This window comes from Camelina sativa, chromosome 8, assembly GCF_000633955.1.
Source record: "Camelina sativa cultivar DH55 chromosome 8, Cs, whole genome shotgun sequence".
NCBI lineage: Eukaryota > Viridiplantae > Streptophyta > Magnoliopsida > Brassicales > Brassicaceae > Camelina > Camelina sativa.
Window position 1 is genome coordinate 25,831,377 of NC_025692.1, and position 18,452 is coordinate 25,849,828.

General features: G+C 36.8%; 2 protein-coding genes and 1 pseudogene across 3 annotated transcripts in view; 2 read left to right on the forward strand and 1 right to left on the reverse strand.

The window, feature by feature from the left end:
• LOC104708662 (transcriptional activator DEMETER-like) overlaps window positions 1–2,195 on the reverse strand; it is a 15,443-nt gene extending 13,248 nt beyond the window's left edge. The window contains exons 1-3 of one of the 2 annotated variants that reach the window (XM_010425261.1): window positions 2,095–2,195; window positions 939–1,736; window positions 366–719 (exon numbers count right to left, since the gene is read on the reverse strand). In XM_010425261.1, coding sequence (XP_010423563.1) covers window positions 366–719; window positions 939–1,553 — 969 coding nt within the window. In that variant the 5' untranslated portion in view covers window positions 1,554–1,736; window positions 2,095–2,195. Of the gene's footprint in view, window positions 1–36; window positions 720–938; window positions 1,737–2,094 lie in introns of both variants that reach the window. The other variant, XM_019228971.1, reaches the window with a different exon arrangement.
• Window positions 6,798–9,764, forward strand: LOC104708663 (annotated as a pseudogene).
• LOC104708664 (phosphatidylinositol-3-phosphatase myotubularin-2-like) lies at window positions 10,520–16,759 on the forward strand. The gene is made up of 19 exons (XM_010425264.2): window positions 10,520–10,807; window positions 11,005–11,073; window positions 11,301–11,375; window positions 11,541–11,612; window positions 11,719–11,788; window positions 12,051–12,100; window positions 12,186–12,475; window positions 12,676–12,749; window positions 12,845–12,908; window positions 13,031–13,096; window positions 13,426–13,525; window positions 13,610–13,723; window positions 14,076–14,245; window positions 14,437–14,521; window positions 14,765–14,983; window positions 15,093–15,152; window positions 15,244–15,308; window positions 15,508–15,787; window positions 15,929–16,759. Exons 1-19 carry the CDS (start codon window positions 10,700–10,702, stop codon window positions 16,397–16,399), a joined length of 2,502 nt encoding a protein of 833 aa, XP_010423566.1. The 5' UTR covers window positions 10,520–10,699; the 3' UTR covers window positions 16,400–16,759.

Sequence of the window (18,452 nt, forward strand, 5' to 3'; positions counted from 1 at the left end):
ACCAATTCATTGCTCTGCTCTATTTGTGTTGCTGAAATCGGGAAACTACCACTAGTTCCACCAGTGGCATCTCTGATCTCAGAAAATGACTTTGAGCCACTCTGGACAAATTCAGCCACAGAGTCACCTTGCCTCGCATCTCCAGAATCCTCCAAGTTAAAATTCAAAGCTTTTCTGCAACTTTTGAGTCTGACTTCAGGGATTTTGTTGCTCATACGTCCAACATTGGCTTGCTTTTTAGTAGTTGATTCTTCCAAGTTTTTCTTTTGAGCTTTCTTCCTTTTGCTACTCCCCGTTTCTTTAGATTTCATATTCTCCTGAGTTGCAGGTTTGCGTGGCTTCCTTTTAGGTTTGCCTTCCACAACCACCTTGGGCATGAACTTCTTTTTCCTTTTGGAGGGTTTCTGCTGAGGTGTCATGTTCAGATCAAAATCCAGAACATCTTGTCTCCTGCCATCATTTTGTTTAGTAACCTCCGTCGAATTAACAACAGACGAGTCCACAATGCTCTTCATACTTTTGTCAGATTTCGGCTCTGTGATTTCATGTCCAGTGGTAGTAGTTATCTTTTCAAGGAATCCACTCTTTTCACCAGTTCTGCACAGACTGGGCGTTGACGGTACAGATTGAAACGAACTTTGAAAGACGGACCCAACTACTTCTCTTCTAATTGGTGAATTCAAATTGTTAAAGAGGCTTGCTACACGCTGGAGTTCCATCTGTTCAAAACCAAGACTTCCTTCAGAAAATGGTATGGTCTATGAAATCCAATGATGATATTCAGTGCCAGTCTGGCTCATGCTTAAAAGGTTCTCTAATTCATGCACATATGAATAGAATACCTTAAGATCTAAGTAGTGTGATACACTAAATCCTGCAAAAACGAGAGAAAAAAAAAAAGAACTGAAAAAAAGATTTGATCACTCACATTGACGAACCTGGAATAAGTGATCCCCACCACTCAGCAGGCTTGTGAAGGAGAAGGGCATCTGTACGGGATCCAACAAGTCGTCCAATTCAAACTCTGTACAGCCAGCTTGAGAACTACCACTTTGGACGAAAGAACTGTTTACCATACCCACATCTGAAGTAAATTTTCCATTGACCAGCTCTACGTTACCGGTGGTGTTTCTAATAACAGGTGCTAAAGGAGAATTTGCATCACTCCTGCCCAAAAGATCTCTCTCACTATTACTCCTACCTTGAGCATATGATCCTTCTAAGTTATTAACCACCCTATTTGTGTTTGTCACCCCCTGATGAGCACCATGGTTATAAACCCCATTTTGATCCATTCCCTGCACCGCATAGTTAAGATCACGTAAAGCACCACTGTTGCAGAATCCCCTCTCTTCAAACTCACCACCTGGAGGAACCCCATTTAGATCCTGGTGCATCACTCTCTCATCTACGATCAGACTTGATGTACCTTGCAGAGGTTTCTTGGGTGTAAATGGAATCCAAGAACCCCTGAGTTGGAACTCTTGTTGAGTTTGATTCTCCAAAGGAACTCGAAAATAGCTATCCCCAGGATCATCAGCCCTCGAATTCATACCAAACTAATAAGCCCTAGAAAATCACTACCCCTTCAACCCTATCACTAATGCAATACCTAATCCAAATTCTCCACAAATTGTTTCTACCTACTCACCTTGACTCTCTCCTAGCTCTCCCCAAACACCAAAACCAGGCTAGAAGGATGAACACTCATTTTAAGGCGACATCAACATAAGAATCTGCACAAGTAAATAAAAAAAATATTCAGATATTTTTCTTTATCGACACAACAAGAAACACATTTAATTTGAAAGATAGTGATAGCTGGAATCCAAAAAAAAAAAAAAATGAGAAACGTCAAAAATAAAGTAGACAATGTTTCTGGGAAAGGAAGATAAACGCAAATCTGGGTTCTTATTACGCATTAATCAAAAATTTCTCAGGTGTAAATGGCTGAGATTATAATCAAAAACAGAAATAAGAAATTGTGAATCTTCTCGTGATCGGAAGATGTTGTAACAGCTGAACAAATTCCAGATAAATGAAACAGGAAATAATAATAATCAAATAAACGATAAATGGAGCTAGAAAGCTCACCAGGTCTGAGCTTCTGATTCTCAGGCGAGTCAATGCCGGAGAAAACTGAGTCAGCTCTGCCGTTAGAGATAGATAAGCACAAGAGAGAGAGAGAGACTGGTGACATGTAGAAGAAACCAAGTGAGTCAGATATAGCAATTATAAATATTGGGCCCTGAAGCCCAAAACTATATCCACCACACCAGGATTTGTTGCTTTAAGTTTCTGTATTTTGTTCAATTAATTGTCATTAATCCTTTTAAAATGGTTTAAGCATTCAAAGTTGATTTGATTCAGTCAAATTACTGATGACAACGCCAAGATGAAGCAACGTAAGTAGCGTTTTTTTTTTGGGCCTTATTATATGTTCAATAGAATCATACTGTTCAGTAAATTTATTAATTGTTTGTTCTTCTTCTAAACTTAATTAATACGTAAGTAGTATTAATAAGCATGTTAACACGTTTATTTAATTGGCATTTAATACCTTTTTTTTTAGCGGTCAAAATTTTTTTACACATTTTTTAAAATATATCTCGTACTCGTGTTTGTTTTACCACTATTTTCGTTTCTAATTCACATTAACTGGACCAAATAAAATAGGATAGACGACTTTTCTCTCCCAGGCGCAGACATCGAAGCAACCTTTTCTCAAACTTCCTCCGGCATCGGCGGAGCTTCGGCTCGCCGACGTCGGGAGTTCCTCTGCTTAATTTCTTCCCTGCTTTAATCTTTCTTTGTTTCCTTTTCTCCTTTTGCATTTTTTCCCCATTTTTTTAACCTTTTGGCAACTCCTTATAATCATGCAAACTGCAGATCTGGGCTGGTTCTATCACAAAGACAGAAGGTGTCTTCCGGCGAACTCCACCTTTCTCTACATAAACCCAGCTTCTGCGATAGCGGATCGATTGTCCACTGCTTTGTACAAGTCAAAAATCGGAATCTTGTTCTCACTTGAAGAAGCCTTAACCTTGGTTTTGTTGATGGCAAAAGATCTTTCTTTTAAGCCATCAGATGCGCCTTTCCGGGTGAAGACGTCGACGGCGCACGGCGAACCTTTCTTCAGGGTCATGGTTTTACCGAACGTTTGGACCTCCGCTCTAACCACTCACCACCATCAGAGCTTGGCAAGGATGATTTTGTGTTCACCGGAGATGCTCCTCTCACGTCCAGTTCATTCACCCACTCCGACCAGCCGCCGCAGTTTGTCATATTGTTGGCCATCATGTGAAAACCCTAGTGTTCTCTTGGTGGGCTTGATCCACAAAGTCGGCCCATTAACAGTTCATTATCCTAAGCCCATTGTCCAAAAAATCAGGTCAACCTATTCTTTCTCTTTAATAAGTCATAGCTCGTATCAAGGTCCAGATCGTGAGTATACCCGCTTAGGCCGAAGACTCCTTCTGCGGAATACACCGATTGGACTGCTATGCTTGTTTAATCAGTTAGATAGAACCCTGGTATTTGCTCTTTATATGGTAATAATCCCTTCTCCCTTGGCTCAGAAGTGTTTAGGCGACTTAGTTCTGAATTTATATTGCCACCAGCTTGATTATGTCTTTGGTAGACCCTTAGCCAATAATCACCCTTTGTCAATTCTAGCTAGCGACTTCAGTCATCCTCCAATGCTAATACCATTAGCAACCACCATTCACCAAACGCCAGTTAATTTGAGTTATTACTTGCCTGTGTTACGCCGGCTACAAACTTTGTGTGGAAGCCTTAATCTCCATAGCCAAAGCTCTTATGCGAGAGAGACTCCACCTGTTATATTACGGTCCTTCACTTATTTTAGGTGCATCCTCCTAATAGCTTCATTGGTGAGTTCTTTTGCTCCCAAGCTCATGAAGTCTTTTGTTATGGCCCTTGTACTACCTCAATTAGCTCAGCTCACGCCGGTGAGACGCTTAGCCATGACTACACTTTCAACGTCTCCGAATCTTTGTTTGACAGGGACCATCTCACCTTCCATGAAAATCCTCGTGAAAGAGTTATCGACATATCATGATCTCTCATGTGTCATTTGCTTCTTAGTTAGTGACTCAAAGCTCTCTTGGATTAATGGTCGATGTAATTTATCTATCTTTATTTGGTATTGGGGAATGCCTTTGTTTACCTTTGTTTCAGACTTTGGATCTTTGTATCCCTCTTTTGTACTTGATATTACTTGAATTCAANTTTTGAAAAAAAAAAAAAAAAAAAAAAAATCACACTAACTGATGAGTAATTTAAACAATACTTTGGACCCAATTGGAATATAAAACCCGACCCGATGGTTAAGGAATTGTATAAACGACAAGTTTCCGCGTGATGGCCATTAATGATTGTGACGGATCTCTTCCTACCCCCGAATACTTTCACTTTAGTCCCTCATCTTTCCGGATAATCCTATTTTCAACCAAATAAAGGTTATCTGATCCCATGTTTATTATCTGCTGCTCCTTTTATTTTTCTGTATTTTTAATTTGACTCCCATATGTTAAATTTCTTTTCCGCGTTCACCCCAAGTCACGAGTTACGTGTAACGTGTCTCACCTTTTTTTTCCTTTTTCCTTTTTCCGTCTGAGCGACTCACGAAACATTATTATAAGATTCTTGCTCTATTTCAGAATTTATAGCCGATGTAAGAATTTTGAATTTTCTGTTGACTATATATACTTTGATTCTATAGTCAACATTGTAGTAATGGACATACGATTTCTTTTTGTTAAAAGGTGATATTTTGTGACAATAATTTCATCATCATATACCAAATTTAACGTTTTCCTTGAGAAAAAAAGTTTATCTCTCTCATGTGGAAATACATTTACGCAAAATTATATTTCTAGGTGATCATGCAAATCAGTTATATTGTAACACATTGATTGACATAGATTACAAATTGCTCACATACCAAAATAAAGAGATTATCTTAAGAATCTGCTTAACGTTTTTTGTAACCATCATCATTACGTTAATTGACATAGATACAATATAGGTCAACGTTTCTATTTCTAGTGGCATATTTGGTGTAATAGTAGTTTTTTGTCAACTAAAAAGTACGCGTCTCATAATCAGAAGACAATATTCATTTGTTGTAATCTCCATATATCTTCACTCGTAAACATTATGTTTATGGGTATGGCAAAAGTCAAAACTCAGAACGTTTTATTATTATCGTAAAAAAAAAACAAACGCATGCTCCAACAAGTAACAATCCACTCCACACCTTTTCAAAAAAAAAACAAACTTGCAGATAATTAAGACTTATATATTTATATATATCGCTTTCATATTGACAAGTTCAACGTCAATCAAACTAGTTAGGTCAATTTTTTCCTAGCGTTTCTCTCAAGTTAAAACTGTTTGAATATTTAAGTTTGTACAAATTTCTAGTTTTATATTTAGAAGTTGTTAATTAATTGAAGAGAATTATATTATGGTAGCTTCCTTTCTCTGATTGTTGACCAATGACCTTATTGTTTCTATAACTTTCTCATACTATAAAAACAAATTAAAAAAAAAAAAAAACAAATTCAAATTTATAACTGTGTTACAAGTTGCAACTTACAATTTAAGATAGATGTCGTGATTAGAGCTGGTCCTAGAAAATCTATGGACTCAATTACAACCAATTGTTTTGTTATGTTATGCCCATTAAATTCTTGATTTTTTTTTTCTTTGTAAACTACAAGGGAGAGAATCGATCGTCCCGGTCTATTCAACAAAGGAAAGATTTTGTAGCATATGTACATATATTGAGGTTCGCTAATTAAAGCAATTCTATTTTTAGAAAAAAAAATCTGTCACTGATTGTAATCACGTGCATTGTTAGTTATTTTTATACAAGTTCGTCATCGTGGATGATTAATTTTCCATGTATCAATAAATTATGATTATCGAGACGACAACAACAACATATATATGATCTAATAAATATCCTTAGTTATTAAGTTTTTTTTGAATTCAACAAAAGATTTAAAGTTGCATGGAAATTCCGTTAAACGTCCACTTTCTCTTTCGTGACCGTAATTGAATTTGAAAAACTTTGAAAAAAAATTATATAAATATTTTATGGGAGATTCTCTAAAATAGCACAAAAATAAGTTTTTGTTCAAAAATTAGCACAACATCTCTAAAATTCCAAAAATAGCATTTATTAATCTATTAATTTATGAAAATTAAATCCTGAATTCAAAATACTAAACCCTACCTCTCAAAACTATACCCATAAATGTGAAATTGAGAACCCAAACCTAAAAAACAAAATTCTAAAAATTAATTTTTAATATTTTAATGGGTTAAATAGTGTTATTTTGGAAAATTATGAAATGTGTGCTAAATTTGGAAAAAAAAACTTGTTTTAGTGCTATTTTAGGATATTTCTCATATTTTATTTATGTTATTCTTAACCGTTTGTTTAAATATTCTGATATATGTTTATAAATGTTTTACTTTTGTGTTTAAAAATAGGAAATTTCTCACTGTTTTCTTTATATTTATTTATATGCCAAGGAAATTTCACATGTTAATTAGATTAAAAAACAAATTTTTGTGAAATTGTTAAACATTTATAGGTTCAAAAAGTGACAATCAAAAAGATTTGAGACAGAATAAGTAAATAGTCTGAATATAATTATAAAGTAGTAAACAAGAAAAAAAAAATATAAAAGAAATGGCGAAATATAGGATTCTAAAATAACACGACGAACTTGACTCGCTCACTCTCTCTCTCTCTCTCTCTCTCTCTCTCTCTCTCTCTCCACAATTAGCTGCTTGCTTTAACATCTCTCTTTCTCTTTCTCTTTCTCTCTCTCACACACCATGTGGGATGTGGCTATAGCAGTCTTCACTGCATCTTCCTCCTCCCCACTTTCTTCTTCTCTCTCTTCCCTCCTCTCTTAATATCTCTTCTTTTTCCAGATTTTTCTCTGATTCACATCTTTTCCTCGAATGATCGGTAAGATTCTCTCTTCTATCTCCCCCCTCCCCCACTGTATCATTCTTACGCGCTTCCTTGCTTTTTTTTTTTTTTTGTTGGGTTACTGTTGCCGTGTCGGTTTATTCTTCTCGATTTGCCGACAATTCCTAATTCAAAATCATGGGTCTCTTTATTGAATTCGATTTTTTCATGAACGCGTTAAGCTGTGTTTGTATACTTCTTACAACCCGATTTGGGGTTGGTTGGTAAATATTTGGGCGATTCTGTAGTTAGATTTCACCAATTTCTTCGTTGCTTGTGTAAGAGTTATTACTACTTCTTGATGCTTGGATTTGATTGTATTTACTCACTGTTTTGGTTCCAGATGTGTTAATTTTTTAGCTGTTGATTGTAATTGTTTCTTTGTTGGAAAGCAGGGAGAGAGAGAGAGAGAGAGAGAGAGAGAGGATGGTTTCAGAGACTTGGTTTCGTAATCTGTGGAGGTTTCCAAAGAAACATGATGGTCATAAAGATAAGGCGGTGCTTGAGGTATTAGCGTTTGAGGTTGCGAGTTTGCTGTCCAAGCTTGTTCACTTGTGGCAGTCACTTAGTGATAAGAATGTTGCAAGGCTTAGGGAAGAGATTACGCATTCCACCGGTATTAAGAAGCTAGTTTCTGAAGACGATGATTTCATCGTCAGGTTAATACGCGATGAGTTGATGGAGAGCATTGAGAACGTAGCCAAAGCTGTTGCTAGGCTTGCTAGGAAATGCAATGATCCCAAGCTGAAGAGCTTTGAGACTTGTTTTAGTGAGATGATGAAGACTGGAACTGACCCTTATGGGTGGCAGTTTGGCTGGAAGAAGATGGATAAAAAAGCCAAGAAAATGGAACGTTTCATCGCGTCAAATGCTAGCCTCTACCAGGAGACTGAGATTTTGGCGGATCTTGAACAGACTTACAAGAGAATGAGGAGCAATGAATCTGCTACTGACAATCTTTTGGAGTATCAGAAAAAAGTTACGTGGAAACGACATGAAGTAAGGAATCTGCGGGATGTCTCTCTTTGGAACCGTACTTTTGACTATACCGTCCTTCTCTTGGTTAGATCAGTTTTCACAATCCTTAGCAGGACTAAACATGTTTTCGGCATTAGTTACAGATTGGAGGCTAGTGATGTTAGCTCTGCAGATTCTGATTTCATTGGCCGCAGTCACTCGGTTTCTACAATTTTAACTCCTATTTCTCATAAATCTGAGACTAGCGGTATTCCTAGATTTGCTTCTGGTCCCCTTGGAAGATTTACGGGTCCTGCATCGGGTTCAGCTGCTACAAGGTCCACAAAGATGAGTGATTTCCTTTCGGGTTCTCTCAGCGCCGAATCCCCTCCTAAGTCAGGTCCTCTTGTTGCAGAAAAACACAAACGTTTCAAGTTTTACTCAGGTCCGCTTGGTAAAATCACCTCCAAATCAGGACCACTAATGGGAATGGGCAAAAACAACAAAAAGATGGGGCAGACCCCGGAAAGGCCTTCTATTTCCTCAGTGAAAAAGCAATCGAAACCCAACCGGTTAACTCAGGTTGGCCCCTTTAAAGGCTGCATGGTGTCCCAAGATGGGATTACTCCTCTTAGTACTAGGACCCGGAATGGAGCTAGGAATAGTAGTGCTGAGCATCACATTCTTGAAGGAAATTCTAACGCTGTTTTCGTTGAAAACTTGACACTTCCTTCCCGACCGAAGTTGTCAGATGCTGCTCCTAATACCCTCGGTGCTGCTTGCTTAGCATTACACTATGCTAATGTTATCATCGTGATAGAGAGGTTTGGTGCATCTCCTCACTTGATAGGCGATGATGCAAGAGACGACCTTTACAACATGTTACCGGCGAGCGTGAGAACATCCCTTAGAGAAAGACTAAAGCCCTACTCAAAAAACTTGAGTTCTTCCACGGTGTATGATCCAGGACTAGCGAAAGAGTGGACTGACGCAATGGCAGGTATCTTGGAATGGCTGGGTCCGTTAGCTCACAACATGATAAAATGGCAATCCGAGCGGAGTTACGAGCACCAAAGCTTGGTTTCAAGGACGCACATCGTTCTTGCACAAACCCTGTTCTTTGCAAACCAGCAGAAGACGGAAGCCATCATTACCGAGCTTCTTGTTGGCCTCAACTATGTCTGGAGATTTGGCAGAGAACTGAACGCCAAGGCTCTTCAGGAGTGTACCAGTAGTAAACCCTTGAGAAATGCATGGACACAGATAATTAGGTGAAGCTCTCCAAGACGACAGACAAGTCTACAATTTTACTACCTCTTTGACGCCACTGGATCTAACCCACCGGGTAACCAACCAAACCGTGGGCAAGCCCAGTATCATCTGCAGCTTGGACCAAACCCGAGGGCGAAATGCTGTTACGTTATTGAGCTATTACCACGAGAGGTATTATGATCTGAGCTCGTCTTTATCTTTCCCCTCCTCTTTACTATTCTGCTTCGTGGATTGCAAATTCTGACTTGTAGTAGGATGATGATGCGTTGTGTATATTGTTCTGTGATTTTATTGTGGTGAGTTACATACTGCATATATACGTATGTGCCAAGTTTGTTTTTGATTCTGTAATATCTTATTGGGTGATACAGAAGATTCCTTGTTTTCTCGGAACTTCAAGTTCCGATTTGTCCAAGTTTTGTTTGTATCTTCTCCTCCCTTCCGGTCAACTGTTTTCGTATGTGCAGGGGTTTGTCAAAGTTTGGAATCAAAAAGTGCAACAGATTTATTAGTTGATAAATTTTGTTTTTTTATGAAAGCATAATTGACATGCTTAAGTTTTATTTATGAAAGCATAATCTTTTATTAATGAAATCAGAAATTGCACTTGATCTAGCTGGCCAACAAAGATTAGTATTTCTAATCTAGGTCCGATTCTCCAAATTCAGCATGCTTAATTAATAAACGATTAGTATTAATGAACTTTGTAGTGCTATTTGTTTAGAGAAAATATCAAGCTAGCATTAGAAAACAATTGTATTATCAGTATGATGCTAAATTTATGATATTTTTTTTGGTAGGAATGATAATTTTATGATATGATGATAATGTTTTTTTTTAAAAAGAAAGATGTGGCATTAAGAAACAAATATTGGTATGATGATAGTCTCAGTATATGATTGATAATATACAATTACTATACAGACTAATATTATATAGAAGGGGTCATCATACAATTACAAGTTGGATTACCATATGAATTAACATTCATTTTGGGATATTCTAATGATAAATTTTATTTAATTAATTTCGTTAGATATTTTACATTTTAGATTTAAAAAAAAAGTCTAAAACATTTTTCAATAATTAACTGAGGTCAATAAAGAAATATTTATTTAATTACTACGTTCAAGTCTTTCATAAAATGGACTTTATCAAAAAACTTTCATTCTAATAGTAGTATTTAATTTTGACTCTTCGTAAAACATAATCTATATAGAAACTAACAAAAATCTTAAATAGGTAAGAAAAAAGATTATTAAAGCAAAAGGGGGAAAAAAAATAAAGGGTCTGAAACGTAAAACTCTGGCCGTACGGAAACTGCGTCGTATTTGGATGTCTCATAGTCTCTGTGGCGAAAAGGCAGCGTGCTAAATCCGTCGAGTTTGCCACCGTTGAGCGGCAGGTGAAGCCCAAACCGAGTCACCGTCTCTCTCTTTCTCTCTCTCCTTTCAGATGACGGCGCTGAGACCTCTCCCCGGGCGATCACGATCGCTGCGATGTTCATCGGAGAAGATGGAAGGTTACGGAAGCTGGGACATGCTCGATTGGACTAAACTCGATGTATTCCGCTCTTAGCTTCTCAATTCAATTATTGCATCTTTCTCTCGTGTTTTCCTTGACCTAATTCGTTAAGCAAGCAACACGAGAACATTGTTATTGTTGTTTTTCATCTCTTTATTTGAAAAGCTCATAATTTGGGGATTATCGATTGATGCTTTTTTTTTTTTTTATGTTCTATTTTGATTGGGATGGTTCAGTCAGCTTCTTTTTCTAGCTCGTATTCGAACTTGGATTGCTTGCTGGAATCTGAGAGGATTCTCTTCGAGGTATGTCATTAGATTTGGTTATAAATTGGATGTTTCGAATTGAAAACTCTGTTTGGTGCCTCTCACTGTTTTCTAAAACTTTATGCTTTGGATTTGAGAATTGATAGGGATGCTTCAGTCAGGTTTCTTGAAAATTAGCAAGAAATCAAATTCCTGTTTGTTGGAATTTGTTCATCATAAATGTATTGTGTTTTGGTCTTTTAATTGAAGTTGGCTTTGATTTTCAGGCTTGTGGAGTTATTCTCATCAACACCAATGAGGCAGGGACCCTCTTGTTGTCAAATTTTCGTATTATGTTTTTGGTATGACTTGTCTTTCCTATGTTTCTTCTTTTTTTTTGTCAACTTATTGTAATCTTTACGTGGTGCATCACACGTGCATTTCGCTGTTGATTTCTGCATTCCTACTCATATTTTCTTGACAATGCTATAAACTTAAGGGACTATTCTTTGTTTCTCTTTGTGAAGAGTGAAGGAACCAGAAAGCTTGTTCCACTTGGTACAATCCCATTTTTAGCTATCGAGAAGTTTAACAAACTGGTCAGTTATTATGTCTACGCTCTGTGATTAATTTTGGTGCAGTTAGGCTCTGGGTTTTAATACTTTTACTTTTATATAATTTCTGTGTCATGGGTATTATATGTAGGCGCTGAAAGTTCAATCAAACAAATATCACAACGATGAGAATGCACCAAATCGACTTTTACAGGTCACTGGTATGTTTCTGTGTTTCCATTTGCTAAAACAGATTCTGAGTAATTTATGTTTTCAGGTTCTTGTGCCATAGATCAAAATTCAGTTTAATGTTTAGCTCCTTTTCTTTTATTACCTTTGTTTACTACCTGAAAGTAATTATCTTGGCAGCAGACATCACCCCTGCAATGATGTTGATTGAAGGGTTTTTATTTACCGCTTTATCTAATACTTTTTGTATGTTAGTTTATAACTATATCATAATGATTCATGTCCATTTTGCAGGAAAAGATATGAGGATAGTTGTCTATGGTTTTCGACCTGGAACCAAACAGGTGAAACTTTTGAAAAATTTCAACTCATGCTACATTTTGCATTTCTCCTTGAAACCTATTTGATTCTATTAGCATACTTTTGTAGAGACGTGCTGTCGTTGATGCACTATTGAGGTCTAACAAACCAGAGAGAGTATGGGATCTTTATGCTTTTACATGTGGGCCTTCCAAATTCGGTAACGCAAACCCAAAGGAAATATTGCTTAATGAATATTTTCGGCTTCTCGGAAAAAGTTCTCAACAAGCGTCAATGAATATGATTGACGACGGTTCATTCACTCTGTCCAATGAACTTTGGCGGATAACTAACTTGAACTCGAATTATGACTTGTGTCAGAGTTATCCGTTTGCTTTGATGGTTCCAAAATCAATTAGGTAGGACATTGATTCCTTGTTCAGGAATGAAAAATGTTTCATTTGGTTTCGCCAAACATGGAGAAGTTCTGTGCTCGTATTTGAGAACTACATAGAAGATTATCTTTAGTAACTTGGCATACCACTGTTTATTTTTTGGTTTCAACTATCTTTATGAGAAGTATTGACACAATAAACAATTACCGCATTTTTGTTGTCAGTGATGAAGATCTGATCCAGGCGTCTACTTTTCGGGCAAGATGTCGCTTACCTGTGATCTCGTGGTGTCATCCAGGTAGAAATGCAGCGGTTGTGGTACTTCTATTTGAACTTTGTTGGTATAGCTTCGACATTTACATGTTGCTTTTTTTATTTATTTTTCAATTGCAGGAAGTGGAGCTGTGATTGCTCGCTCATCACAACCTTTAGTTGGTCTGATGATGAACATTAGGAGGTAAGTAGAATTTTCAGTTTTATGACCAGACTTGTGCATGATAATTTAGTTTCTTATTTGGAATCTCAAAGTGCTTGAAGTGATGGATCTGATGTTTTGATAAATTTCACCCATTTCTACAGTAGTTGTGATGAGAAACTTGTTGCTTCATTTTGCACTCAGTTAGCTGGCCATAAGGGAGCACGAAGGTGAGCTTCTGATTTTTTCGTCATTTGGTTAAAATTAACATTTCGGTTTCCTGATAATCTTTTTGTCATCTCTTAGTACCATGACCCCTCTATGTGCTTGCATTTCTCACATGATTTGTGTTAAAAATCATAAATCACATACGTATACTTGGAAATAACCACTCTTGTTTGCCCCATTGGACGTGGGATTATATTCTGGAATATTAAGAAAAGTCTATTTGGGTGAAATAGAAAATTACTCTGTTACTTCATATCTGAAATGTGGTTGAATGTTGATACTTAGTTACTAAGAAAATTACACGAACTGTCATTTTGTTTTTGTGCCATAGGAAGCTTTATATCGTAGATGCAAGACCTAAGAAAAATGCATTAGCAAATGGAGCAATGGGAGGAGGCTCAGAATCATCTTCAAATTATTTTAAATCTGAAGTCTGTACATTGTCTAAACTGGTTTGCAGCTCAATATTTTGTCTTCTGGAACTGCTTGTTTTTACTGAAAATGTTTCTCTTCAGATTGTTTTTCTGGGGATAGACAACATACATACAATGAGAGAGAGCTTTTCCCGCCTTAGGGATTATTTAGATATGCATGGTACAACATCGTCAGATGGGACGTCATCATTCTTGGTAAGTACTGAATTCCAGAGAATTTAGGATTTGTAGTTGGCGGAGAAGTTCGAAAGCGATTAAAGTTTCTTAACAAATCAACTGACACTCTCCAAGTTGTCTAGCACACGACATCTAGGTGGTTTCAGAAACTAAAACGGGTATCATTCAATTGAATTAAGGTTAGAGCATGTGGACATGATATTTACATTAGTTATCAAGTTAATGGTTGCAACCTTAGTTTCTTTTTCAAGTTCATGGAGAACGTGTAAAATATACCACAGATATCTTTTTGAAGATACATCATGATTTACAATACTTCTGTTTCTTCTGTTGCTAATAGTGGATAACTCTATTTGTGTGAAATCTGTAGAGGCATGGTGCCTCGACGTGGGGTGGAGGTAATCTCAGTAGTATGTCTGCTTCAGTATCCTTGCTCGGAGATAGTAATTGGTTAAGTCACATCCAGAGCATCTTAGCTGGTGTAGCATGGATTGCTGCACGTGTTGCTATGGAGTCAGCATCAGTTCTCGTGCACTGCAGGTAAGCTATCTTGAGGCCACATCGTCACTGAACTGTTTTACTTGGATACCAATTTATAGACATGTGATAGGACAAAGATGCATTTGTCTCAAGCAGACACTTCAACACTTGTATTTATCATCCGTTAAATCAGGTGTTAACTATTCTCAGCTGTTTTATGTTGTTTCCGGACTTGTTATGTCACTGTGCAGTGATGGATGGGACAGAACAACTCAGCTGACTTCTCTTGCATGTTTATTGCTTGATCCATACTACAGAACATTTTCTGGGTTCCAGGTACACCTCGTGTTATAGTTTAAGTTTTCTGGGGCTTTTCGTTCTTGTTGTGACTGAATCTACTTAATTCCTTAATCAACTTCAAGTTTAGGATTGTAACTTGATAATTGATATTGTGGGTGGTTCTCATAGAATACTTTGTTCTTGCCAGCTGATTTAACTGCATAAGCAGCCTTCGTAAGAATTTTGTGTGATGTACCATTGTCTTATGTAGTCTTTTCTACTATTCTGACTTCACATCAGGCTCTTGTCGAAAAGGATTGGTTAGCATTTGGTCACCCATTTTCGGATCGGGTGGGAATGCCTAATGTGTCTGAATCTGGTAATTTTGAATTACCAATTCAGTCTTCTTCTGCTCGAAGTTTCCCTTCCTCTCCAGTACAGCAACTTTCAGGATCAGCAATTGCTCAATCTTCTAGCTCTTCATATGGGCCGAACAACTATTCTCCTATATTTTTGCAGGTGAGTAGCTATTGCCTACAGCTATAATAATCTTTACGATGTGAAAATCTAATTAGATAGCTGAGTAAAGCCTTAGATTATTTCATCTTCACGTTTACGGTGTTTGCAGTGGCTTGATTGCGTTTCACAGCTGATGCGGATGTATCCTTCTGCGTTCGAGTTTTCTCCGGTATGTATATAGACCATTAACAGATGTTTGACAGTGTCATGATGAAATTTTGTTTTAAAAGTACTCTCTACCCTTTACTATTTTGTTTCAGACTTTCCTGGTAGATTTCATGGACTGCTTGCTTTCATGTCGTTTTGGGAACTTTTTGTGCAATAGGTAACCTCTCATTTAAAACTTATTTTCTGTGCTTTAGTTTGTAAAGTCAGAAAAAGTTCATCATATGTTATATATAAGGTTATTATTGTTCCTGAGAAAGTTGGAGCAATTTTGTATAGGTGAAAGTTCCATAGTCGAGCAGGAAGTGACTGTGCGACCGTTTAAGTATATATATTGACCCTTTCTTGATAAATGTCAGTGAAAAAGAGAGGCAGCAGTGTGGGATTTCTGAAACCTGTGGATGTCTTTGGGCCTACTTGGCTGATTTACGTTCCTCCAGTGCAACTTCTCATGTCCATTGTAACCCTTTATATGATCCTTCAAGATATGATGGCCCATTATTACCTCCTGCAGCAGCTCTAGCCCCGACTCTCTGGCCCCAGTTCCATCTCCGGTGGGCCTGCCCTGTGGAACCGAACGCTACAGAAACCGAGGACCAATGTAGAGCCATGGCTGTTAAGTATTCAGAAATGAAGAAGGTGACCCATCCTTCCTAACCTTTTATAGACTACAAAAGAATCCTTTCCTAAAGTTTATATTTGACTGTACGTTCTATTAACGTCAATTATCTTGCTTCATCTTGTTTGTTTCTTGTGTCGGGTCGGAAAAAATTGGAGCAGGAGAAAGAAGAAGCAGAAAGGAAGGTAGATGAGTTATCTTCTGCAGTGGAGTCATTGAGCGAAGAGTTAGTGACCGAGAGAGACATAAGCCGCATAGCTAGAGAATCAGCAAAGAGAGCTACAAAAGAGTGTGCCGTCATATCACGAGCTCTGCAGTCACTTGGCTGCAAAGTTAAATTCACAAAGAACGGAGATTGCACAGTTGAAGTAGAAGATGGGGCGCAGAAATGTTCTCACTCAATTTCCCAAAAACCATCTGAGGACAACACAACAGATGTCTCAGAATCTATCTCATCGGTGACTGAACAGAATGTGTGTGAAGCATTGTGTCCGTTGCGGACAAGAGAAGGAATGTGTCGAAGGCCTGATGCAGGTTGTGCTCAGATCGGGAGCCAATTTCTTGGGTTAAAAACAAACTTTGAAGCGTTTGAGAAACTCTCCATCCAAGAAGGCTATTTCGCAGCTGAATGAGAATCCAAGTTTCACCAGATTGACCGTAAATCAAGGACATGTGTGTATTTTTTTGACAGAGTAAGGCATAGCAACACCAGTGAGGAACAGAAACATCAATAAAACCCCCCTAAAGGCGGATACAAAAACCGCCAACCAAGAGCGTTTTGGTATGTGGGTGCGCGTCGGGAACTAACTTCTTCTTGTATAGCAATGCGATCATGTATAGACTATAGAGGCAGCAGGTTGCTTCTGGTCTCGACCTCAGGCTTCATTGAGAACGTTAGATTTGTGATTTTGTTTTTGTTTGTCCCGTTGATAAACGAGTAAAGATTGTAACTAAAACTGATTATATGATTATTGAGACAAGAGTCACTATAATCCTGCAAGAAAGTAGTAAAACTAAAAAAAACGTAAAATACAATATTTGCATTGATAGGAGCCTAGATGTGTGAAATTGGGGACAGGGACACCATCACATAAAATATGCGAAGAGTGGTGTGTAGTTTTCAATTCAATACGTTGTATATTATGTAGTTGGGCTTGGACCCCCAATTTAATTCTTACTATTAAATTTGAGCCGTTGATCGTATACTCTTCTTGTACGGTTACTGTTGATTCTAGTGTCCCTCGTGTCGAAAAGTCAATCGTAACATTATTTTATCATTATGTCAAATTTACTTAGACCATCTTTAAATTTCAACAGTTTAATTGTTACAGTGAACCTGTTGAAAAAATGAAAAAGCTGAGCTGGATTAATATCAGTTAAAACTCTTCAACATGTTGAAAACAGCAAGTGGGTCCGCGAAAGACAGATGTCATTTGTATAAGCAAAGTTGTTTTGCACGCATGTGTAGGGAGAGTTTACCATTTTTTTTCTCTTTTTTTCCCTGCCAAAAAACAAATAATTAAGATGACACTTTTAATTTTTTTATCCCACTCTATCTATTTAACACCAATTATTATATAATAAACAATTTCTTTTATTTTATTTTTATATTAAAATTTATTATTTTTTGTAATCTATAAATAGAGACTTGATTCATTTTATTTGAACATAGTAAATAGATATTTTCACTATAACTTTCAAATTATTCTACAATAAATTCTTGGTCATATTTTAATTTTTTTAAAACAAAATCCTAATAATAATCCTTTTAATATCCAAAATTCTATTAATTACCTTTTTCCCTATCCTAATCTTATTGTATTGTCATGTGCTTATATCATATTATATTTGAAGTTTTCATATTTTCATTTGTTTTTACAAAAATTATGTTTTTTTCTTTTTTTAGAAACTATGTAACTTTTAATAATTTTAAATTTAATTTTAATCATATTGTTATAAATATGTAGATAAAATTATAAAGAAAATAAGAATATGAAATCAAAAGGTGGGGTAAGATGTTGAATGTTATTAAATAAAACTATTAGAGAGGTTAAAATTGAATTGAGTGTTGAATGATTAGGTGGAAGAAAGAGAATATGATGTGGAGTGTTAAAAACTGAGGTGGAGGGTGTTTAATGTTATAACCATTGTATATGGTCTTACAAACACACAAGTGTCGCTTTTTTACCGCCATTGATTGATTTTACTGAGCCTATGATCACACACGATAGCCAAGTCAAGTTTTAAAAACCGGGACTGGTTCTGAGTGGTACAACGGTTTAATTGGATTTACGGCTGGTAAAAGATCAAATCAGTTTAAAACTGGTTTATATTGCGGTTACAATTGGTTTAGCTCGTATAAAAGGAAACCAAGAATGACTAGATATAGTTAATTCAAACAAAACTGAGTCACCACCACCTCCAGACTTTTTTGGATTTGTGTTTTTTTACCACTCCCCCAGAGACTTTTACAAAATTTTGTCACGACTTTGTAATGAAATGACAAATCTGCAGTAATAAAGTGAATTTGAAGACAAAATTAAGGTGATGAAACAAAAGTCTGAATGCACAACCAATCAAGACTATTATCTTATCTGTTGCAGTTGTACGTACTGACTACTTGACCACTGCTTTTATTACTGAATTGAATTTTTATTGCAAATGGACTGATGTTATACTGTTATT